Source organism: Nicotiana tabacum, chromosome 2 (genome assembly GCF_000715075.1).
Source record: "Nicotiana tabacum cultivar K326 chromosome 2, ASM71507v2, whole genome shotgun sequence".
NCBI classification, from domain to species: Eukaryota; Viridiplantae; Streptophyta; class Magnoliopsida; order Solanales; family Solanaceae; genus Nicotiana; species Nicotiana tabacum.
In genome coordinates, this window is record NC_134081.1 from 25778483 (window position 1) to 25805331 (window position 26849).

General features: G+C 40.2%; 1 protein-coding gene across 43 annotated transcripts in view; it reads left to right on the plus strand.

Moving 5' to 3' along the window:
- LOC107821678 (chitin elicitor receptor kinase 1) overlaps positions 1-25028 on the plus strand; it is a 33091-nt gene extending 8063 nt beyond the window's left edge. For 8 of the 43 annotated variants that reach the window (XM_075231948.1, XM_075231947.1, XM_075231946.1 and 5 more), the window contains one exon: positions 14-25028. In XM_075231948.1, the coding sequence (XP_075088049.1) occupies positions 11049-12185 (1137 nt within the window). In that variant the 5' untranslated portion in view covers positions 14-11048 and the 3' untranslated portion in view covers positions 12186-25028. Of the gene's footprint in view, positions 1-10 lie in introns of all 43 variants that reach the window. The other 35 variants (XR_001656198.2, XR_001656197.2, XR_012699687.1 and 32 more) reach the window with 22 other exon arrangements.
- The last annotated feature ends 1821 nt before the right edge of the window (positions 25029-26849 follow it).

Below are 26849 nucleotides of genomic sequence, written 5' to 3' on the forward strand. Positions count from 1 at the left end.
CATTTCCAAGTAGGACACTGTTTCCATGGTCTACCATTGGTGCAAATTGTTCTACATGCAGCTAGAGTCCTAACCAGTATAATCTTTGGTTTTTTGTATCTTCAGATTTGTCCCAGGTAAATTGGTTGTCAGATATGTGTTTTTCATATTTTTAGTTTTCTTCTCGGTCTTTTGTTTCTTCTGCAATACCTGAATAACTATTTCTTTACTATTGGTATCATTTCTTTCTTGCCTATTTTGCTTTGTTAGCTTTTAAGTATGGATTTTATCTTCTGTATTTTCCTTGTAGCTCTTTCGCCATCATGTCATATCACTTTATTTAAGCTCATTTCAGTCAGTAACATATGAAGTAAAAAGTACTACAAGTTCTTCGGTTGTCTTGGTATATGCAAGAAAGTTTAGTAAATGTGGTTAGACTTAGAGTAATCGAGCAATTATTCATATTTGTTAACATCTCACATTCAGATTCTGTCTTATAACACGAGTTTAACTATTCTTATTACTTAACTGAGGCGCTATCCTGGCGTAGCCGAAGCCATCATAAACCAAACCAAATGCTTATAGCACTCTACCATCTTAAGCCCCGGTCACACAATTACGGATTCTGCTGAGGCGCTTGCTTCTAAGTTACCTGATAATTAATCTCAAGGTACTTCCTTATTCTTTGCCTTATTATCTAAAGCACCATATCAAGTTATGTCTACAAAGTTTAACTCTTATACAAGAACTTTTACTTAGCTCGAACCCCGAAACAAGTTCAATAATAAGGGTTAACAATTGGTAGCGCCTTGAGATAAAGAATGAAAGTAACAAATTCGCGCCAACTTTATGATGTACTTCATAATGTTGCTTAGTCTTGGAATGAATTTCATCGTGAGCATATTGCTATTCATTCTTTCTGAGTTTCATTATCAAATCCCTCTTGTTAATCTTTTATTTCATCGACGTTGTTGCTGTTACTTACTGAATTTTCGAGCTTTGCATTTTGCCCGAAGAGACTAAATATTTATGGAACCCTTACAAATTTATATTATTCATTAAAAATTAGATGAACGTAGCCCTATGTTTGTCTTGATGTTGCCTGGATGTGCAGACATAGACAAACTTTTTGAGCGTATTTGCTGATCCTTTTTTCTCTTCAGCTTTAGGTGATATAATTCTTCTTACTGTGTATAATGGTGAATGTCAAACCAACCTAAGTAAAATTGTTAACTGCTTGTGTACATGGGTGAATATTTAGAGAGAACCAAATAACAATGGAGTTCTGCTAAAGAAAAACGGGTGCCCATAGTATCATGAGTTCCCTACTATGTATAAGGAGTTCATTTTATTCTTCTATGCATATAAAGTTCATGAATTGATCTGAGAAGATAGCTTTTGAGCTGTAGGCGGGGTTTCGCCTCTAAAATTTGAAAGCTTTAAAGGAGCCAATAAGAATGGATAAGCTAGACAGAAAGTACACTCTTCTAATGAGAATGGATAAGAAAAATGATGGGCGAGTATTAAGATATGATAGGAAAAGGCATACATAACTATCCATTCTAGGAACATTCCTAATGTTAATTTGTCGTTGAGGTTAATGATTTTGTGTACATCACTCACAAAACTTACACACGTGTCACGATCCCAATTTTCCTCCGTAGGATGTCGTGATGACACCTAGTTTTTAAGACTAGATAAGCCTAACACTTACTGAATTAATGGCAAAATTGACCAACGACTATTAAATATGAAACAGAAATTTCTATACAAAGCTAACAATCCTAAAACCGGTAGTACAAGTCACAAGCTCTATTGAGTTCACTAGAAAATCTCTAAGTACAACTGTTCCGAAATAGAATTAAACTGTACAAAGATAACTTCCGAAGGTGACTCCGAGGCCTGCGAACGCGACGGCAGGTATACCTTGAAGTTTCCACATCAATATATGATCCGCTATCTAACAATCCACAGACTCTAAGTATCTGGATCTGCATAAAAATATGCAAAAGTGTAGTATGAGTACACCTATGTCGGCACCCAATAAGTATCAAGACTAACCTCGGTGGAGTAGTGACGAGGTATAAGTCAAGACACTCAGTAGACAAAATAACCTGTGCAGTATAGAAGTATAAAACTAATAACGGAAAGCGGAAATCAATAAATAGTAACAAGAATCAGCAACTGAAATAAACAGTAAAACAATAAGAACACTGTGAAGAATCATTAAAACCAAATAAGTAACACAAAGGACAACCAATTATTCAAGTCGTTTAAACACAAGATTCACAACGAAATCACTCCATGATACCTCATATCATAATCACAAGTCATGGGTCTCAACCCATCATCATGTACTCACGACACCTCGTGCCCACATCTCGAATCACAACCGCACGGACAACTCACGTGCCAATATCTCAATCCGTGCGGCATGATCACAGGCTCACAATCACAATCCGCCCGGCATGGTCACAGGCTCACAATCACAACCCGTCCGACATGGTCACAGGATCACAATCACAATACGCCCGGCATGGTCACAGGCTCACAATCACAATCTGTCCGGCATGGTCACATGCTCAATATCAATATGGAAAGAGATAAAACAAGAACACATGGGCATGATCAATAATGCTCAATATCAACATGGAAAGAGATAAAACAAGAACACATGGGCATGATCAATAAACGTCAAAGTTTCATACTTTTGAGCTAGTATAGGTGGCATGCTACAGTGTATGCTTGTGCGAGTGTACTACTGTAGCCCAAGTTAACAAGTAATATTAAAGACATCGAATAGCTCATTGAAACAACAAAGCAAGTCACGTAAGGTGTATGACAAACACAAGGAAAAGTACACCATCACACGAAAATCTCCTACACAATGTCTCCAACCATCACACATCATCCCTGACATTTGCCACCCTTATCTCTCCGATAGCCATCGCCCTGACATTATCATTAGTCACACCCTTATCTCTCCTATAGCCACCATCACTCCGTATAATAGCCATCCTTATCGCTCCGCCCTGACATTATCATTAGCCACCCTTACACCCCGCATAACAATAACGGTGAAATGCCACTCTTATACTCCGCATAATAACAACCAAACCACACAACAATTCACACGTGCTATCATCACAACAACACGAAATATCAACTCGTATCACAAGTGCCCGTAGGCCACAACCTTTCTAAAAGTTCAACGATATCAATATTTTCATAATAAATAGTCCACCGCTCAGCACAACGTATATAGAATCTCAATAACAACTAAATGAACGGAAAAGTAACTCAACAAAGAACAACATCCCCTTTAAACACAACTTCAATTAGAATAGATTAATGACTATTGATAACTTCAATTCCAATTAATTGTTTAACGTTAACCTCGATAGTGAAAGTACTTCCATGAAATGACAAACTTCAGACTCTAGTGTATGAATTAGGCTAACAATGAAGGAGATGGCACGAACTAGTACTACGTATAAATGCATGAGAATAATCCGGCAACAAAGGATATCATGTGACGATAATTAAAGCCACCCTTACACCCCGCATAACAATAACGGTGAAATGCCACTCTTATACTCCGCATAACAACAACCAAACCACACAACAATTCACACGTGCTATCATCACAACAACACGAAATATCAACTCGTATCACAAGTGCCCGTAGGCCACAACCTTTCTAAAAGTTCAACGATATCAATATTTTCACAATAAATAGTCCACCGCTCAGCACAACGTATATAGAATCTCAATAACAACTAAATGAACGGAAAAGTAACTCAACAAAGAACAACATCCCCTTTAAACACAACTTCAATTAGAATAGATTAATGACTATTGATAACTTCAATTCCAATTAATTGTTTAACGTTAACCTCGATAGTGAAAGTACTTCCATGAAATGACAAACTTCAGACTCTAGTGTATGAATTAGGCTAACAATGAAGGAGATGGCACGAACTAGTACTACGTATAAATGCATGAGAATAATCCGGCAACAAAGGATATCATGTGACGACAATTAAAGGATATCATGTGACGACAATTTCAACTAAGAGTAGCTCCACAATAAAATAAATCACATAATGACACAAAGTGATGACAACTCCAAATAAAGCATATAAGAGCAAACTCGACAAGTAAGGAATATGACATGCAACGACAACTTCAAATAAAGCATGTGATAGTAGACATGACGAATAAAATATATAAAATGTGCTAACAATTCCAAATAAGTACATAAAAGCTGCCTAAGAGTCTAGACCAGTCAATTTCCACATATAAGCCAGAGTACGTACTCGTCACCTCGCGTACACGGCTTTCACATGATACAAATAGCACAAAGGACTCAAATCCTAAGGGGTAGTTCCCCCACACAAAGTTAGGCAAGATACTTACCTCAAAGAAGCTAGACCGATACTCTAAAATGACCTTCTCATATGAAACAACCTCTAAACGGCTCAAATCTAGCCAAAATAACTTAATATCATAAATAAAAATCATAGGAAACAATTCCGGATAATAAAGCTTCGATCTTTAATGAAAACTAAAAGTCAATCCCGGGCCCGCACCTTGGAACCCGATAAAATTCATAAAATTCGAACACCCATTCCGATACGAGTCCAACAATACCAGAATTATCCAATTCCGACATCAAATCGGCCTTCAAATCATCATTTTACATTTTTGAAAGTTTTCACAAAAATTCCTATTTTCTCTCATTCAATTCACAAACTTAATGATAAAAACAATTATGGAATCATGAAATATAATCATTTCCGGGTGAAGAACATTTACCCCAATCCAACACGTGAAGAACCCCTCAAAAATCGCTCAAATTTGAGGTCTCTAGCTCAAAAGATGATAAATGGAACAAAACCCTCGATTTGGGAATTAATATCTGCTGCCCAGGCATCTCCACATCGCGATCGCGGAAATACAAATGCTATCGCGAAGAAGAAACAACTACTGCACAAAAAATGCACTACGCGATCGCGAAAGAATGCATGCGATCGCGAAGAAGAAATAACATTGCCCCCACAAAAGCACTGCGCATACGCGAATCAAGGGATGCAAATGTGGTTCACAGCGACCTCCGCTTACGCGATCGCGAACCATTCACTGCGAAAGCGATTAAGAAAAAAAGGGGTCACCCACAAAAGAGCATATGCGATCGCGGCTGGACCTTCGCGATCGCGAATAAGGACATAAGGCACCAGCAAATCAACAGTCCAATAACATGGAGAAATGGCTCATAGCCCATCCGAAACACACCCGAGGCCCCCAGGACCCCGTTGAAACATACCAACAAGTTCCATAACATAACACGGACCTGCTCGAGGCCTCAATCACATCAAACCACATCAAAACTACGAATCGCGCCTCAAATCGAACTTATTAACTTATTAACTTTCAACTTCAATAATTCGCGCCGAATCATATAAAATCAACCCGGAATGACGTCAAATTTTGCATGTAAATTCCCAATGACACAACGGAGCTATACCGACTCCCGGAATCGAAATCCGGACCCGATATCACCAAAGTCAACTCCTGGTCAAACCTTTTAACCTTCCAAGCCTTCAACTTTTCAATTTTCGCCGAAAAGCATCAAATTAACCTACGGACCTCCAAATATAAATCCGGACACACGCCTAATTATCAAAACACCATTCCGGAGTCGTCTACATAAATGTCAAACTCCGGTCAACTCTTACCGTTTAAGCTTCTAAAACAAGAATCCTTCTTCCAATTTGATCCCGAATCATTCGAAAACCGAGCCCTGCCACACATGCAAGCCATAATACATATTAGGGAGTTGTTCGAACGGTACGCTAATTCTCAAAACGACCGGTCGGGTCGTTACAACACATGTCAGGTCTTGGTTGTGAAAAAATAAATTCTGGAAATATTGGGATGTTTCTCAACAGTTCCAGTATATACATGTTCCTCGCCATCAACGCTTCTGCTTCCATACCTGATTCAGAAGTAAGTCCTTTGAAATTCTTTGCTATTTGTGTCACTATTGAGTTTATGGTACTAATTGACTGCTTGGACTTGCAAGAAATGGAGAACTTCGTAAATTTTCTGACTAAGCTGGGATTTATGAATTATGCTACCACTGTCTACTCTTCAGTCTCCACTGATAATTGCTGCATCAGCTGTCTATGCTGGTCAACACACACCATTGGGACAATTTTGGAGTCATAACTTTTCTCCCAATGGGTTTTCTATGTTATTCTTACAGATGTTTTAATTGATCCTAACTAATTAGATTTAGACATAATATTGTTTGATTGACTCTACAACAGATTGTCTGCATCATGAATGGCCTGCGTTGATCTTTATTAGTCATGTTCTATTCCCGTTATTGTGAATCGGTATTCTAAAGACAGAGTGTACTTGCATCTTTTGCTCAACTTTTTTAGTCATTGCATCGGGCTTCTCTCTCCTAATTCAGTGGAATTTGTCCATTTTTGAAGAATCTAAAAATGTAAAGCAATTATATTCTTTGAAATTGTTTATGTATTTTTATGCCAAATCTTATACTAAAATTTTTGCAATTATCAATGCTAAATCATAGTTATGCCAGCGGATCTGGCCAAAAATAAATTACAGCTTACCATGAGGTGAATGGATGTTGGGACCTATTTGCTTCTATTGGTGCAACTATTTGTATTATTCAATGACTGCATAACTGGCGTAGCGCTTATAGGTACGCTTAACAGACTTTTTATCTTCCTTTACCCACTCTAGGGTTTGGTGGCAATGCTTTTCACAGGGTGGATCATTATTTACTTATATCTCTTGAATTAGTTATTGCATAACTCGATATCTAAAATGGCTTTTAAATTAGTATTTTCTCTTTAAATGATTTAAGGAACAAATTCTCAATCAAGCATCATAATTTGAACTTATGCGGACTCTATCCTTTGGAAGCTCACTTGGTGCGCCGATGTCTATTGTCGTCTTGGTTTCTTTTGCGAAGATATGCCATTCATCATCAAAATCTGCAACATTATATTATAGGTCCTTTTTAAAATAATTTATACATAGTTTCTAGATAAGTGAATTAATTCGATCCTGAAATAATAAAAGAATTGAAGTAATATATAATACTTAGTCTTGAGATGAAGATGAAATAGCAGAAATAGTAATTCCGGGAACGAGGCTTCCGGGCACAACAGTAATGAAATCAAAATGTAAGAGGATAAAATTGTATAGAGCTTTGAACATATTATAGCGTAAGTTTGCTAGAAAATTCGTGTCATTTACAATGATAACATGTCTCACTATTTATAGCTGCACCTAAGGAACAAGGTCCTATTTGTTCTCTAGGATCATGCCCTTCTTTAATGTCAATTATGAGGGTCATTGAAGAATGTGTAACGTTGAACATAAATGACAAATTCTTTGTAATAGGAAATGTACTAAATGTTGTAGAATATTCTCCATTAAATGTTACTGGGTGACAAGTATTTATTGTATCTTTATGAACATCACTCTTTCCGGTGACAAATGAAACAGTTGTCTTCGATTTTAACTATCCTCTGCCTTCGGCTCCACGTGTCACTTTCTTATGCAACTACTTGGCATAACAGATAGTCCCCCTGCTTTCCAGTGACATAACTTGTGTCATCGGGAAGTTGATAGAAACATTATTTTTGGCGGGAATTTCTTTGACCCCCTCTGAAAAACTTTTGACGGTTGATTAGACGCACGTCTCTCCGCATTTAATGCCCCGAACACGTGTCATCCCACGATGCACCATAACTTTTGCCAGTTATCAAGATAATCATGGCCACGAATATAGCCATCTAAACCTTTACTTATACGCATCAACCTTCTTCATTCATACTCCATAATTTTCCAAACTCTCTCAAACTCTCTTCATTCAACTTGTATCATGTTCTTCAACCTTCCTTTAACTCTCTTCAAACGAGAAAAGCTTTTCTTTTTTCCATAACATACAATTGCTTCTTCTTCAAAAAATATCAATTTCTCAAAGAACAAAAACAAAGCTAATGACGCATCTCCTCTAACAGTGAGCACCATTATCCCTAGAAGTCTTGTCACAACTAAAGACTTCGAAGAGAAATTTCCTTCTCTTAGCCCTCGTACATGGGCCGATAGTATATATCCTTCTTCTATCCGTCCTTCCAGCATTCCTATTGTGAAGGAAGATTGCGATTGCCGGGATTTAGACATTATCGCTCCTGATCTGGTGGAGCGGGTAACCTTACCCAAGAAGGGTTTTACGTAATTCTATATGTATCTCTTCACTTTGGGGACATTTTCTCTGAGTGGAGAGCTTGACTCTGTTATTGAGGAGTTTTGCCTCCACTACCAAGTGTGTTTGGCACATGTGAGTCCCTCTGTGGGGATGACGATTGCTTGCCTGCGGCACCTGTGGCAGGAAACGGGGGAGGAGCTATCCCTAGTTCACGTGATAAACCTCTATTCACCCAAGATCTTTCGTGGGGGATGATCAACTTCAGCAAGCGAGGCCACCATACATTACTATCCAGCATGGAAGATGATAATGATCGTGGGTGGATGGAACAGTTTGTTTCCATTGCCACCAGCGACATCATCACGGCCTCGGCTCCTTTCTTTCCCGTAACTGGGGAACCACACTTGTAAGTATACAGTTTGTTTCTACTCTTGCTAAAGATCCTTCCTTCGTCTTTATTAATTTAGTGCTTGTTTATGATTAGGTGTTGATTATTTAGCTTAGTTCATGCTTCAATTTTAGAATTAATGGTTGCAAACAGACTTAGTCTCTACGTGAGAAGAGAGACCTAGTCTAGGATAACTTAGCTAACAAGGAATTGGGTCAATCAAAGGGTTCAACCTAGAAATAGTAATAACCCGACTTGAGCTTTTATCAATTGTTTTGGGTGATACCCATTTGGTCTTGAGAAAGCCAAAGTGGGCAAAATCACTCTCTGACCGAGAGGTATTGAGTAGGTAATTTAGATTTAATAGTTATAATGCACCCCAATCAACAAAACAAGCATTAAAATTTTTACCCCATTAGGCAAACACCTAGGTCATGATCACAACCCTAGGCTTTTTATCCATTTGGAAAAACCTTAAAAATAATTATCTCTAGTCTCCCTTCTTTATTTTGCAATTATTAATGTAACATTAGAAATACAAAATAAATCCTTATTGTGGAAGTGCAATCTAGATAATACAATTGCTTAAATTGAAATATATACCCCTAACTCCTATCTTAGCTCCATGTGAATTCGACCCCGACTCTTAGTTGAGTTTCTATTATTGCTTACGACCGTTTAATACCTCTTTTGAGGTGTGCTTTGGACGTGATCAATTTTTGGCATCGTTGACAAGGAGTTAAAAATGGTGTTAGCTATATATTTGGGTGTGTTGTTGGAATATCTTCTTTTTCTTCCCTGTTACTAAATTGTTTAGGAAATTGTAGGTAGAATCATGGCAAATAATGAGCTCGGAAATATTGCTTTGGGGATGTGGACGTCGAGGATGGGCAAGTTGATAAGGTTCCTCTTGAACCTCAAGCCAATAGAAGATGTCTGAGTGCCTCATGACAATGTCCCCGCTCCACCTCCACCACCACCACGAGCGGCTCCACACTGGGTTTTTCCCAATGAAGGATATGCTAGTGCAATAGTCCCTCCCCTTATTAGGGTGGGAAACTTTCAAATCACCAATGTGATGCTCACTTTGCTATAGCAAACGAGGTTTCTTCACCGGTGCTCCAAGTCAAAATGCATACAAACATTTGAAGGGGTTTGTGGACACTTGTTGGGGGAGCAAACAAACAAATGTCTCTGAGAATGCATTGAGGCTAAGACTTTTTCCCTTCTCTCTACGGGAGAAAGCTTTAGATTGGTTGGAATGTTTGTCGAACCATTCCATTCACACTTGGGATGAGTTGGCAGAAAAATTTATTTCTAAGTTCTTCTCTCTAGGGCACATGACTACACTTCGGGATGAGATCTTGGCGTTCAAGCAAGAGCCAAATGAGAAGGCTAAGACTTTTTCCCTTCTCTCTACGGGAGAAAGCTTTAGATTGGTTGGAATGTTTGTCGAACCATTCCATTCACACTTGGGATGAGTTGGCAGAAAAATTTATTTCTAAGTTCTTCTCTCTAGGGCACATGACTACACTTCGGGATGAGATCTTGGCGTTCAAGCAAGAGCCAAATGAACCACTACACGAGATATGGGAACGCTATAGAACAATGGTTAAGGAATGTCCCAACAACAATATGATGGAGAATATGATTCAACAAACTTTCTATCGTGGGATCAACACAACCAACCAATGTGTAGTGAATCAACTTGCTGATGGGAACTTCATGACTACACCTTATGCAGAGGTGTGTGAGATTTTAGATGAAATGGCGGAAACATCATTGGTATGGCAATCCCAGGCTAATGTTCCACAAGGTGATCCCAATGTGATCCACCTTCACAAAGAGTTTCATGACCATGGGCAAGCCATTGCTGAATTAACTACCAACATGAATCAATTAGCAAAGGCTCAACTTTAACACGTGCAAAATCCTAAGCAAGTCAATGCCAACATGAATCAATTAGCAAAGGCTCAACTTTAACACGTGCAAAATCCTAAGCAAGTCAATGCCATGGAGGGAGATGCCATGGAGGGAGTGAACATGATGGTGAACAAAAGAAGGGCCAAGGGTCCACAAGTGCACATCGAGTGGAGAATTATAAAGAGGATAGCGGTTTTGATCAAGGTGATTCTTACAATGAACTAGAAGAGGAGGTGCAATATATGAACAACTTTCAAGGGAAACAAAACTACTTCCAAGGCCCAAACCAACAACAATGGAGACCTCAAAACAATCAAGGCAATTGGAATTCTAACAACCAAGGAAACTGGAATGGTTGAAACAATCAAGGGAATTGGCATAACAATAACAATAAAAGAAATTGGAGTGGCAATAATCAAGGAAATTGGGGAGGGGGGGGGGGACAATCAAGGAGGATGGAACAATAATCAAGTCAATTGGGGGTCGGGTTTTTAAAGGCCCCCGATGTATCAACAATCGAGTAACACGCCTCCTTATCCTTCCCATGGTCCTAGTTCGTCAAACAATGAAATGGGGCGTATTCACAACATGTTCAAGCAAATGATGGAAAAGAATGCCGATTCAGATGCCCAACTTGCCTCACACAACATATCGATCCGTAACTTAGAAGTTCAGATGGGGCAAATCTTTCAAGCTCTAAATTCTCGTCCTAGGGGGGAACTACCAAGTGACATTGTGGTAAACGCAAAGGGTGAAAACAACACGGGGCATGCCATAGACGTTACTACAAGAAGTGGAAGAGGTGGGAATGCACCCACCTTAAGTCAAAAGAAACTTGTGGATGATGAGCAAGTGGTACAAGAAGAAGAGGTCCCGAACAATGTGGTACAATCAAATGATGAAGTTCAGATTGATATTGGTGATAGTGTGAAAAAGATTCAAGAGGTGGTGAACCCGTCTAAGGATCACATTATTGACATACCGGAGCCGATATCGCAAAAGGCTAAGGCACCATTGCCTAAGCCTCCACCTCCATACCCTCAAAGACCTGCCAAGCAAAATGGCGAGAATCAATTCAAAATGTTCATTCAAATGATAAAGAGTCTCTCAATCAATGTGCCATTAGTTGAAGCTTTGGAACAAATGCCCGGTTATGCAAAGTTTATGAAGGATCTCGTGACGAAGAAGCGGTCAATAAATTTTGAAACTATCAAAGTCTCTCATCAAGTGAGTGCAATTGTGCATTCAATGACTCCTAAGTTGGAGGATCCCGGTGCTTTCACGATTCCTTGTACAATTGGAAGTGCCAAGTTTGCTAAAGCGCTTTGTGATCTTGGGGCAAGTATCAATTTGATGCCCTATTCGATTTTTAAGACCTTGGGAATTGGGCAACCAAGACCCACCTCTATGAGATTGCAAATGTCCGATCTGAGACCTTTGGGAGTGATTGAAGATGTCTTGGTTCGTGTTGATAAATTCATTCTTCCGGCGAATTTTGTCATTCTAGATGCCGATTATTCTTGGAAGACCTTTCCTTGCTACGGGGGAAGGTTCTTTGTAATGTTGAAACCGAAGAACTCACTTTCCGGGTTGGTGATATGTTGGAAGTTGTCTTGCTCAACTTTGATGATGACGAGATAGATGGCTTGATGGAATGTGTGAACTCAATCAATGTTGGTGATATGTTGGAAGTTGTCTTGCTCAACTTTGATGATGACGAGATAGATGGCTTGATGGAATGTGTGAAATCCTTGCATGAAATGGGTTCGTACAATTATGCACCCCGAAAACTATCTTTGGATCTTGAAAATAGGACAACTCCTCCCACAAAGCCTTCCATTGAAGAGCCTCCTACCTTGGAGTTGAAGCCATTGCCTCCATATCTTCGGTATGAATTTCTCGGCCTCTGTTCTACCTTACCAGTTATTCTTTCCTCTTGTTTGACTAACGTGCAGGTAGATTCTACGTTGGCGGTGCTACATAAGAGGAAGAAGTCTATTGGGTAGACATTGGCGGATATTCGGGGGATAAGCTCCGCATTTTGCAGGAATAAGATCAACTTGGAGGAAGGCGCTAAAATATCTATTGAACATCAAAGGAGACTCGATGAGTCTATGCAAGAAGTTGTCAAAAAAGAGATTATTAAGTAAGTTGGATGCTGGGGTTGTCTACCCCATTTCCGATAGTTCGTGGACTTCTCCGGTTCAATGTGTCCCGAAGAAGGGGGCATGACGGTGGTCATCAGTGACAAGAATGAGTTGATTCCTACAAGAACGGTGACCGGTTGGAGAGTGTGTATGGACTATCACAAGCTCAACCAAGCCATAAGGAGGGATCATTTCCCACTTCCTTTCTTAGATCAAATGCTTGATAGAGTGGCCGATCATGCTTTCTATTGCTTTCTTGATGGGTATTCGGGCTACAACCAAATCCCCATTTCTCCGTAGGACCAAGAGAAAATAACCTTTACATGTCCCGGGCTATAACCAAATCCCCATTTCTCCGTAGGACCAAGAGAAAATAACCTTTACATGTCCCTATGGTACTTTCGCCTTCAAGCGGATGCCATTTGGTTTGTGCAATGCACTGACAACTTTTCAAAGGTGTGTGATGGCTATCTTCACGGAGATGGTGGAGGATTACCTTGAAGTTTTCATGGATGACTTCTCGGTGGTTGGAGATTCTTTTGATGATTGTCTTGCAAATTTAGATAAAGTGTTGGAATGAAGTTTTCATGGATGACTTCTCGGTGGTTGGAGATTCTTTTGATGATTGTCTTGCAAATTTAGATAAAGTGTTGGAAAAATGTAAAGAAACGAATTTGGTGCTCAATTGGGAGAAGTGTCATTTCATGGTCGAGGAAGGCATTGTCCTTGGCCACAAAATATCAAAGAATGGAATTGAAGTTGACAAGGCAAAGATTGAGGTGATTTCTAAACTTTCACCTCCAACTTCGGTGAAGGGTGTGCGGAGTTTCTTAGGCAACGCGGGGTTTTACAGGCGTTTCATCAAAGATTTCTCTAAGGTGGTGAACCCGTTGTGCAAGCTTCTTGAGAAAGATGCTAAGTTTAAACTTCAATGATAATTGCATGAGAGCCTTTGAATTGTTAAAGTTCAAGTTGATAACTACTTCCATCATCACCGCTCCAAATTGGAGTGTCCCTTCTCAGTTAATATGTGATGCAAATGAGGCTGTTTTGGGACAATGCATCAACAAAATTTTTCATCCGTTCTACTGTGCTAGTAAGACCATGAATGGTGCCCAAGTCAACTATACCGTTACGGAGAAAGAGCTCCTTGCCATTGTGTATGCAATTGAGAAGTTCCGCCCGTACTTGATGGGTGCAAAAGTTATTGTCCACACGAATCATGCGGCACTTCGTTATCTTATGGCAAGAAATATTCCAAAGCTCAGTTGATGAGATGGGTGCTTTTGTTGCAAGAGTTTGATATTGACATCCAAGATAGAAACGGGAGTGAAAATCAAGTGGCGAACCACTTGTCTCGTTTGGAGTAGGAGAGGAGTGGACACATGATGGCCTTGAAATCAATGACTCCTTCCCCGATGAGCAACTCTTGGCTATTTCAATGAAAGAGGTACCATGGTTCGCGGATCTAGTAAATTTTCTTATGTGTGGAATCATCCCAGATGAGCTTTCTTCAAACCAAAGGAAGAAGTTCAAACGGGATTGTCAATATTATTATTGGGATGAACCATACTTTTTTCGGATTTGTATGGATGGGGTGATTAGAAGATGTGTACCGGAAGAAGAGCAAGGTGAAATGGCTTGTCATTCTTCGCCATATGGTGGTCACCATGGTAGAGCAAGAACGGCGGCCAAAGTGCTAAGTTGCGGTTTCTATTGGCCCACTCTTTACAAGGAAGCTAGTGAGCTAGTGAAAAGATGTGATGAATGTCAACTAGCCGGTGGAATCTGAAAGAAAAACGAAATGTCCCTCACCACTATTTTGGAGATTGATATTTTCGATGTATGGGGTATTGACTTCATGGGTCCTTTTGTGAGTTCTTGTGAAAATACCTACATCTTGGTCGCGGTGGATTATGTGTCCAAATGGGTTGAGGCCATTGCTCTACCCAACAATGATGCGAGAAGTGTGGTGGCATTCTTGTACAATAATATTTTCACAAGGTTTGGTACTCTGCGGGCTATTATAAGCGATGAGGGGTCACATTTTTGCAACAAGGCTTTCACACTTTACTTATCAAGTATGATGTTACTCATAAAGTCACAACTCGCTATCATCCACAAGCTAGCGGTCAAGTGGAAGTCTCCAACCGAGAGATAAAGAGTATTTTGTCCAAAACAGTGAATGCTAATCGAACGGATTGGTACAAAAAGCTTGATGATGCATTATGGGCTTATCGGACGGCTTACAAAACACCTATCGGAATGTCGTCGTACCGGTTAGTGTTCGGAAAAGCTTGTCATCTTCCGATGGAACTTGAGCACACGGCTATGTGGACTTTAAAGAAGTTGAATCTTGATTGGGATGTTGTCGCTAACTTGAGGGTTGCACATTTGAATGAATTGGATGAATTTCGGTACTATGCGTACACAAGTTCGTCCTTGTACAAAGAAAAGATGAAATATCTTCATGACAAATACATCTGGAACAAAGAGTTCAAGTTGGGCGATCTCGTATTGTTGTTCAACTCAAGGTTGAGGATGTTTCCCGGAAAGCTAAAGTCTAAATGGAGTGGTCCCTTTGAAATTGTGGGTATGACACTTATTGGTGCATTGGACTTGAAGAACAAAAACAATGAAGTATTCCGAGTCAACAGTCACCGGGTGAAGCACTATTTGGGAAAAGTTGGAGATAGCCACGTCGTGGCGGTCATTCATTTCAATTGATGATATTCTGCGTCGTGCCGCGACGTTAAATCAGGCGCTTCTTGGGAGGCAACCCATGTTTCTTTTCCTTTCATCCATTTTTCTTTTGTAGTTAGGTATTATTTTTGTGCTAACTTGATTTGAAGTGTGCTACAGGGCTGAGTGTGACTTACAGGAACGATGGACAAAACAAATGAGGCTAAGTATTGAAAGAAGTGCGGACCACAGTTGATTTGTGTGGTCGCGGACCACAGTTGATTTGTGTGTACCACACAACTTGGAGTGTTGTAGCAAAAGAGCACTGCTGCCGCATAATTACCTTGCAGATTGCACAAATGGAGGATTAAAAATGCCAACTCTATGAAGTTGGTCTGTTAGAAAAATGGTCAATCTGCAATCGCAACAGGAAATCTGCGGCAGCAACAAGGAATCTGCGGCCGCACGCAAACTTCTGCGGACCGCAGACAAGACACCAACTTAAGCTCACCAGGTAACAAAGTGTGGACCGCAATTCCGCAACTGAAATTGTACGGCCGCACTCGCTCCTCCTTCCCTTAGAAAATCACCAGTATAAATAGAGGACTAGGGCAACTGTTGTACTTTTTCCTTTCTGAGCACGAAATTTGCACTATATTGAAAAATCTTGGTGAATCATCTGCCCACACGCATAACGATTATGATCACTCATCCCTTGTACTCATTCACATCTGGTATTCTTAAATTCCTTGCTAGAATTTTTAATTTTTTTTATTTAATTTGTAGCTTTTTAATTATTTTTAGGCCATTTGTCAATAGAATTAAATTGTGCATTCATGTGGGGGTAAATCCGTAGTGGGTTATCTAGTACATGTTCTATGGGGACTGGGGCAACGTGTGTTTATGCCTTTATGCTTTTACCATGTCAAAATTTCCACAAAAATTGCAAACCCTAGATTGAAATACTGGACTGTTCGTAGAGTTTTGAATTCTGCGGTAGCACCTGAAATTGTGCGATCCACAAAAGTTGAGTCTAGGGCAGCTTTAGTAAAGAATGGGTCTGCGGCCGCAAGAAAATTGTGCGGGCCGCAGAATTCTCATTGCGGCCACAGAACAACCTTTCACTGTCATCAAAAAGTCTACATTTTGTGACTCAAATGTGCGGTCGCAGGTCTAATTATGGTGACTGCAGAAATCATGTTGCGGTCGCACATCAGCCAATTCTCTGTCATCAGAGAGTTGGCATATTTTAGGTTTCTGAGATGCGGCCGAAAGTGAAATTGTGCGGACCGCACTTCACTTTTGCGGCCGCAAAGCTAAATTGTGCGGTCCGCAAGGCCTCATCTATAGCCATAACAAAATTATGCGGACAGTGGTTCCTTCCCATGCAAGCATACTGTTTCTGATACCCTTGGTGTATTCTTGCCTATCTTCTATGTATGTCTTAACATTGAATTGCAACTAACAACCACCTTTGTTTGATACAAACAATGGTTCGATCTAGAGGCAGAGACGACACTTCCAAAGGGAGGGGTGAACCTTCTCGGGGACGAGGCAAGAGAGCTTAACCTATTGCCCAACAGCAGGAAATCAGAAAAAGACAACAGTTGGAAGAGGGGGAGGTGCAGATCTCTCTGAGACGAGTTCATATGCCACGTATAGAGACGTATCAGATGGCAACTCAGCCTCTGTTCAGGAACAACCGACAGTACAATCCAGGCCATCCGGGAGATTTCAACTTAGGGACGAGCCGTCCTCGTTCCACAGCACTTCCGAGGGATCAGAAAGTGCTAGTCAGGCTTCTGAGCCTCAGTAGTCTCTATGACACAGGATACACCCATTCAGGACATACCCGATGATGGTAGGGGGAGATGCCACAATTGCTGGAATTTAAAGAACAAAGAATAAAGAGGTTTGGGAGGACCGATTCGGCAGCCTAGCAGCTTTCACTAGTTTCCGCACATGGTGGCCGGCGAGGTCGCTAACACTGGAGCGACAGTTCTTACTGACAGATTTAGAGAGGTACAACCCGGCCGTGCTGAGGCAGTTTAGAGAATGCAAAGGGTGGATGTGGTTTACCCAGAGTGTGGTGGATGGTAAGGAATACCTTGTCTGAGAATTCTATTCTAATGTTGCGCATATCAAAAAGGGGACAAAGGTTAAGTGCGATTTGATCAGCACACATGGAACACATACTTGGGCTTTGATGATGTCGAGCCAAAAGAATACTTTGAAAAGTATGCACTTGGGGATGCAGTTCGTCCTTGGTTAGCGGAGATTCTAGCTGCACCAGGACCACCACCAACATGGATCACCGCTGGGGTTCCTATTCACCGGAGCACACCGAGCTTCGAAGAATAAGGGTGGAAATTATTTATCTGCAGTAGGCTGGACCCGAGTCAAAATGAGACTCACTTGCTGATTCCTCGGGAAGTCTTAGTTGCCTCTATTATGGCCGGGTATCCTATCAATGTGGGTGTCGTGATGTCCGCCAATTTCTTAATGATCGCCCGGCAGGATGACTCTTCCTACCCGTACCCTAACACTATCACAGAGTATCTTACGGATGCGGGGGTGGAACCAAGGAATTTGATACAAATGTAAGGTCGAAGAAGCCTTTCTCATGGTACTCACTTATGGATCCGAACAACCCGAAGAGAAAAGGTCAGCCGCCTACCACCACTGGCCAGTCTGATTAGCCAGTTGTGGTAGTTGCGGAAATGTTCCATCCACTACGGCCGAGCCTTCCTCTAGTGCCGAAGCTACTACAGTTCCTGCCACAACTTCCACTTCGGTTTTGAAGCTGGTACTTGCTCCACTTTCTGTGCTGCGAGTTTCCCAGACATTGGCGAGCCTCAACAACTGGGTGCCGACAACAACTGCAAAGCTGTCTGACTTGTCCAATGTTGTTGCAGAGTCTACTATTCGGGCACTTCAGTTTCCCCCGACAGTTGAGGAGACATTGAAGATGATCCTAGAGAACCAGAGTAAAAAAGATGAGAAAGTCCCAGGCCAACAAGAAGTCAGTGGACAAGCTCCGGATACAGGTTAGCAAGACCAAGCTTGCTGTAACTGGAGATATCCTCTTTGACATGTTGATCGACCCACACCATTCAGACCCAGATCCTGCAACACCATCAGCACCGGTGGCACCAGCTGGCCAGTCTGAGGAGCCAGACTCTGTTGTCGATAGTGCCGAGGCATTGCGTCAGATGTTCACCAACCCAGTGACACCCAAAGTTGAGGATGTGAGATTCAGTTGGATAAGACTGAGTGTGGTGACATTGTTGGGGAAACAAAGATATCTAAGGAGCCATAGGGAGTTTTCTTCACTCTCTCCCCTCTTTTACTCTTATTTAGTTAAGCATTGGGGACAATGCTTATCTTTATTCGGGGGGGGGGGGTGAAGTTTATTTTGATCATATTTAGTACATTCTAAGACATTTGGCCTGTAATAAGATATTATTTTCTTTTTCTTTCTTATTCTGTATATATCCTCTCTTTTTATCTCAGAAATATCAGTACACCCTAAGGTGATATGCTCGGTCTAATAAAATCCTTGTCAGTAGGTCATGCAACTTTTTATTTAGTTCTCTTTGCTTCACTAATTTGATATAAGTTGTGTCTAGTGCCAAGTCGTTAAAATTTTTTATTTCTCGTTATTTTTAATTTTATTTTCAAACTAAGTTTCACATATCTTGGATCCCTTTACGGAAGTACGAGACCATAACCACTCTTATTCAATAATTGTAGAGCCTTCTTAAATGGTATAAGCTCGGCTATCACTGGGATATGATTCCTTTTTCTTCTTACAATTAGGTTTTCTAGATATTTCAGTCTAACTACCTTCGCATGGTAATAATAGGTAATGTGGTAACTAATAATACCTATAAGCCCATCAAAATCGACAAGGTCAAATTCAATTTGGCAAGATAGAGTGTACTCTCTCTCAACTTGAATCTGATAAGCTTAATACAAAGTTTCAACTACACGAGACTCTTCCATAAAAGTAACAAATATTAAAGGATCTCATAATATCTCAAGATTTCTTTTATCTAACTCTTAGTCCCATATAAGAAAAATTCATATTGTGAGATTTCCTAGTCTCTATCTTTTTAAATGAATTCTTAGTTGATTCCAATCACATAATTATTTTTAACAACTTCAACTTCCACATAATAGGTCAGATTTTTCGGATGTGGGATTATTGTCTTGTTTAAATGATTAACCAACCATTCGACAAACCTCTAAACCTAAGACGTCACGTACCTAGCCAGCTGATAAAGCCTCAGTATATTCATCGTCTGAATTAATTTCTTAAGTATTTATATGGTTTGCGCTTTAGACTATCGAGAAGGAAGCGATTCATAAAAAGTTTAGTGCACTTATTTCTAAGTCAGTTGTATCGCTCCTATCCGTGTCCCTAGAAGTATGGTTCTATTCCATATATTCATCATTTACTTCAAATTACAAGTTATTAGCTCTACAGGCCTATCGCTGGAACATCATAGAGCTCACAATGTTTTAGTATTTCGCCAAAAACCTCTAAGAATGATTAAATCGTTAGAAACAGTAAACTTTGTAGTTTCACTTTTTAGGAACTCTATTAAGGCCTTTAGAACCTTATTCTGTTGTTCATTCTTCTTGTATCCATCATACTCGCAATGTTTCCTCTACATAGAGGTAATTACCTCAATGATAATAATCTCCTAGTTATGGCGGTGGTCTAGTACTTAATTCAATGGTGGACTTTATTACATATCTTAGCTGTATGAAAGCCCCTCATTATGGCACAACGACCTTTTTATTGGCCTTGTTTACTACTTCTGCTGCTTTTCTTTCCAGGGAACTTTTCTTTCCAGGGAGACAGTTGTTATCCAGTGGCAGCATTTTAATGTCCTTGAACTTCGAGCCTTCATTGATATCAGATAATCAAGCTCTTCGAGCCTTCATTGATATCAGATAATCAAGCTCAAGCCATATGGTAACAAGATAAACAGTGTTAGTTCATCTATTTAACCTTAGTCGTCACACACGTACGGAGGAACAAGAAAGAAAGTCCAAAAATCACGATTATGGGAATGGCCGGCTACATTACCATAGTTGAGATTCTACTACCGATGTGTGCTCCATTAGTCATAAGAATAACCTAGGCTCTGATACCAACTCTGTCAGGACTGTGCTCCATTAGTCATAAGAATAACCTAGGCTCTGATACCAACTCTGTCAGGACCCAATTTAGGATCATGACCGCGCTTAGGAGAAAGTGCCCCCAAGTAAGCCTCCTCGGTATTTTACAGAAAATCGGACAGAGTTTTCCCTATTTTAGGACTACCCAAAAGTTTTTCTGTCTTATAAACAAATAATAACCAACCAATATTCACCTAAATCAGTCACGACCTTCATCAACTAACCAAAAATAAGTTTTCACTAAGATTATAACCTTACCAACATAATAATACTAAACTCATCTCAAAAATACAGAAAGAATGTGCAATACTAGTAACTACTCAATTATAACGAATGAATCCTTATAAAACTAATAAAAATAACTATGGAGCGACTCTAGGAGTTCAAAAGAAAAGACGACAACAATAAATAAACTTTTCGCCCACATGAACAAGTGCGGGGCTCACAAGGAACTATCAACTCGTGTACTCTAATTAATGATCGTGCCAACTGATGTTTTCGGGGCTCACAAGGAACTATCAACTCGTGTACTCTAATTAATGATCGTGCCAACTGATGTCTCTGTAAAAACAAATAGCAGGGAGTGAGTCACTAGTTCAATGAGTAATAACACTTAACCACAATTATTTTTATTGGGGATAAGTTAGAAAACATGCTTTGTATAATAATCAGAAAATATCATGAATAAATGCTTTTTTTCATAAATAATAAACAATAATCACTCTTATCATTTGTTTCCCGTAACAGAAATCAATTTAACAATTCAGTAATAAACTCGGTAAGCACTATGTCATATCAATTCTTTATGTTTGGGAGGTTTCCAAGAAAGGATCATGTAATCTGTATCACTGTGTGGACCTCTTCGTAAAAGGAGTCAAATATAACTGTAGGTCCCTACTTGAGGAAAAACTGTAACTGTATGCTAGTTCTACCTTCCCACTAACGAGGGCTATAACTGTAATCGGTAATCTGTAAATACAAGGTGTCACGAGCCCAAATTTCATTAGAGGTCGTGATGGCGCCTAACACCGGTGTCAGGCCAGCCAACAATAATTGATTAACTTAAATTACTCATTTAAGTATTTCAGTATTTTTGAAATCATAATTTCCTTCAATTAAATAGCAAGAGATAGACTTTACAAAGTAAATGATAGTATTTTCACAACTACAACACTGAACAGCCCATAATCACCCCCAAAACCCGGTGTCACAAGTATATGAGCATCAACTAGGAAATATATTAGAAATACAACATATGTCTGGAAGTACAATTAGACAGGAGAGGGTAGATAACTCTGATGGAAACTCGATGTGCTGCGAATTCGCAACATGGGATGCAGATCACCTAAGTCCCCAAAATAGTCGTGCCTCCGCGCCCACAAGTCTTCTAGACATATATGCACCAGCACAAAAATGTGAAGCAAGTGTAGCATGAATACGTAAATCAATGCGTACCCAGTAAGTATCTAGTCTAACCTCGAAGAAATAGTAACGAGGGGTCGACTCAGACACTTACTATGGGCTAACAATAAGTATGTCAAAATTTTAATTAAGCATGGATTACATGAAGAATAATAAAAATCCAATAACAAAAAATAGAAAATAATCCCTTCACCAATATTAAGTCCCAAATTTATTTTTCATCATTTAACAATTTATATCTCAAGCCAAAGAAGCAATATTGGTTCCAAAGATTTATCATGCGCAAATTATGCCTTGGTCGTAATGCCCGATCCAACATAATATTTAAACTATGCACTACCGAGGGTCGAACGGCACGAGCCATAGATGCATCTATTTGCTACCGAGGTGTTCGGCCCGCTCCACAAAAGAGAAAATACATTTAAAACAACCAATTCAAGATTTATTTAAGGGGCAATTATTCAAGGAAATACCAATTCTCATTAAAGGTCAAGAAAATGAAGTTTAACCTTTTACAGTTCCTTTACCAAGTGTCAATATGATTCAAGCAATTAAATTAACAAGTAACATCGCAAGTATAACATGATTTGGGTCCTAGACTACTCGGACATAAGCATAATAGTAGCTACGCACGGACTCTCGTCACCTCGTGCGTATGTAGCCCCCACAAATAGAAGCACACATTAAATCGATTTACCTATGGGGTTAATTCCCTCTTACAAGGTTAGAAAAGAGACTTACCTTGCTCCGAAATTTCATAACCGGCTCCAAAGCCTTTCCAACAACTCAAACCGATGCCCATCGCTCCAAAACTAGTCAATAAATGTGTAAATCCATAAATATATACTCTAATACTCATTATAATTCAATTTACAACAATTTTCAACTCCGCTCGAAAAGTCGATAAAAATTACCCTCGGGCCCACGTGCCCGGATTCCCAAAATTTCTGAAGATAACCGTCACCCATAACACTACGAACTCAAATATATGATTTATTCCCAATTCTATGCCCAAATTCGTGGTTAAAATCCAAGAATGCAAATGTCTAGGTTTTTCTTTAAAATCCCAAATTCCTACTAATGTTTATGTTTAAGTCCATATATAAACTATGTATTTAACTCACAATATGTGGGAATTACTTACCTCATGAAGGATGACAGAATGGAGTTAATTACTTACCTCATGAAGGATGACAGAATGGAACTCCAAAATCGCGCCCAAGGTCGGCTCTTATGGAGGAAATGAAATAAAAATGGCCAAACCCCGCTTTATTAAGAAACTTCACTGCCCAGCCACGATTTCCGCTTCTGCGGTCCAATAGCCGTTCTTGCGGCTCCACACTTGCGGAAATTCCATAGCAGGTGCGATTCAAGCTCGACCCAACAGCCCCCACATCTGGGCCCCATGCACCGCATCTGCGCTTCCGCTTTCGCGATCCTCCGACCCCAAGCCTTTTGGCCAACCTTCGCTTCTGCGCTTGCCTTGTCGCTTTTGTGGCGTCGCACCTGCGGCCCTTTTTCCGCAGGTGCGATTCCACCAGCAACCAGAAAATCCCAACATTTCCTTAGTTCAAAAATCAATCTGTTAAGCATCCGAAACTAACCCGAGGCCCCCGGGACCTCAACCTACCATACCAACAAGTCCTAAAACGTCATACGAACTTAGTAGAGACTTTAAATCACATCAAACAACGCTAAAAACACAAATCACCCTCCAATTCAAACTTAATGAACTTTGAAACATCAAACTTCTACGATGCCAAAACCTATCAAATCACGTCCGATTGACCTCAAATTTTGCATACAAGTCATAATTGACATTACGGACCCACTCCAACTTCCGGAATCGGAATCCAACCCCGATATCAAAAAGTCCACTCCCGGCCAAACTTTTCCAAAAACCTTTAAATTCCCAACTTTTACCAAATGACCCCAAAATGACCTACGGACCTCTAAATCCACTTCCGGTCGCGCTCCTAAGACCAGAATCATCATACGGAGCTATTCCCAGACTCGGAATCCTTAACGGATATCGATAACATTGAAATGCATTTCGACCCAAATTTATAAAATTCTTCCAAATGTCAACTTTCCACAATAGGCGCTGAAACTCTCCCGGGTCATCCAAAACCAGATCCGGACATATGCCCAAGTCCGAAATCATCATACGAACCTATTGGAACCTTCAAATCTTGATTCCGAAGTCATTTATAAAAATTCCAAACCTTAGCAAGTTTTCTAACTTAAAGCTTCTGAAATTAGAATTTTTCTTTCCAAATTAGCTCTGAACTTCCCGAAAATCGATTCCGACTCCGTACTTGTTTCCGACATACGAACACCATATCAATATCTACACACTGCACCAAATATGATTGTATACCATTACTGAATTCTTACCATGCACCGCGTAACTCATTTGCCCAAGGCAATCTTTCCAAAGCACAACTAAAATTTCCACTGACCGGAAGCTCGTAGTGTACCTCATGACCAATTAAGCCTTGCTTTAACTCTCGCAATATAACCACGACAGAGAAGATGTGTAGAACTCATAACCACCTGCCGAATCACAATTTATGGAGTCTCTCCTCCCGACAAGAACCATTACCTCATTTTGGACTGAATAATAATATTTACTCTTTAATATGCCTTATATAAATCTGATCGCACTGATCCCAGGTCCAATAATCTTGTTTCACCCAGTACAAGCTGCTCAGGCAATAAGCCACCTCAGATACTGCAAAAGCCTCATATGATGCCACATTGTGCTAACAAACTACAAACTCGAATGTGATACATAAGGAAAACGAACTATGGAATGAACTACTCAATCTATGTAACTTAATAACCGAAAAGATGTTATGAACCTTCCTCAAAAATGAGGCACAAAACACACAAGATTAGCTATGGGAAACTGTACTCAACGTCACATTGTTGGGGAGTGCAACCTGATCCATGCATGATATGGTTGCAGCATGCAACCCGATCCAAACAACATACACGTGACGACGTGCTACCCGATCCACACATAATAATCTAAAGAAAATACACATCGAGCCGTAACGCTTATACTCACGAAATGCCTGAATATCAACCATAAGCACACCAAGTGCATAATACAAATCCTGGGGAGACGGGTAGCGTCATACGCTATAAAACTCAAGCATAACTAAGGTGTGATATATGATCTGCATCTCGAGAGCCATCCTGCTCACATAACACCACCGCTACGCGGGACTTCAACACATTGTACAAATAATCAAGTCGTCTCACGACCCACATGGCATAATAGAGTATTACATGAAATAGATGGCGACGAAATTAACATCCCACGCCCAAATAATCTTCCATAAGGAATGCTATGCTGAATGAACACATCCAGGCTAGTGTAGAGTACACATCCACATCTGGACCCATCAACGGACCTCAAACCGATTCTGATCATACCATGCTTGGAAAATTAACCTCTCAAGGATCCACAATGACCCTTTTCCCATGACACGCAAGAACAACCGTCGAATCCGGAACAAACTTCCACAATTCATAACCAACTGAATAGAGCGCCTTTTCAGGCCTAAACCCTCACAAAAAGGCCTAAACCCTCACATTAACAATAATACAAAAATCTCCATACTTGTTTTCAATCTTTAATCAATCAACTGACTACATTGTATACAATCTTCCCGTGGGATACGCATCCACGACCTTCCACACCAGGTAACAAGTTTGCACCTTCCACACCAGGTAACAAGTTTGCACCTCCATACCGCCGGCCACATTAATGTTGTAAAGCAAATCAAGAATCCGCAAATCAGTACACTGAGCCTCTTACACAGGACATCAATCTCAGGTGATGCTAAAGACAATACCAGCTGATTTTAACCATCTGAATTCTTTCCTGCTCGTCCAAGCTCGTGACATTCTTGTCGACACCAAATTGCAACCTTGATCCTCAACTTCAAATTCCCAAGCCGCTCACTGCACCTAACATGCCAATACGTGAGAGTATAAGAATTTCATTATAACTTCTGAACCACTAGTAGGATATACGCATCATCATATATGAACCTTTCACTTAACGCATTTTAGGAGAACCATAGCAACACGCGACCGAATTCACATAACCGAAGAAATTACAATCCCAAGTAGTAGTCTAAACCACCATGACCCTTCCGGGATCCATCTACACATAACATGCCATAATAACTCGAAAGCCTCCAAGTAAAATGAATTACGGTGGCCGTCAAGCCTCATACGTGCCGCCACAACCACCTGTAAAACTTAACAAGTTGAAGGAACTGATCATTTTCACATCATGCTGATTCAACCATTGTTAACCAATCCGACCTCTTCTAATTTACTCAGGACTTGCCTCAGGAATAATAATAGCTCCATTCAAAACATGACGAACCAAATTCGCACTCATCCAGAAGGACCCTATTTCACGAGACCAAGTTGTCTCAAAACCCATAAACCATCTCATACCCTTCTTATGCGCATATTCGCATATTCAACTTGTACACTCTTTCTGATATTTCCCTTATGAATCTGAAGTTATTATATCTCATTCCTCCAGTGCTACACCGCAGACCGATGATAACATAGAACACTCCAAGCCCATTTTCGTAATCCATTGCAATGCTCGATACTTAACCATACTACGGACTCGAAATCCTTAGGCACCACACTTTATTTGTTTTTGAATCCACTAGGACCGTTGTTGAGAGTCACCCACTCTGACTTGTTCCCAAATATGATCAAACTCCAAGGCTCTTCTAGCACATGAACGCCCTCTCAAAGAAGCACCCGGCTGAATCACCTTTCTTGTACATCATATCTACACGAAGAATAAATCATGAGTCTTCCT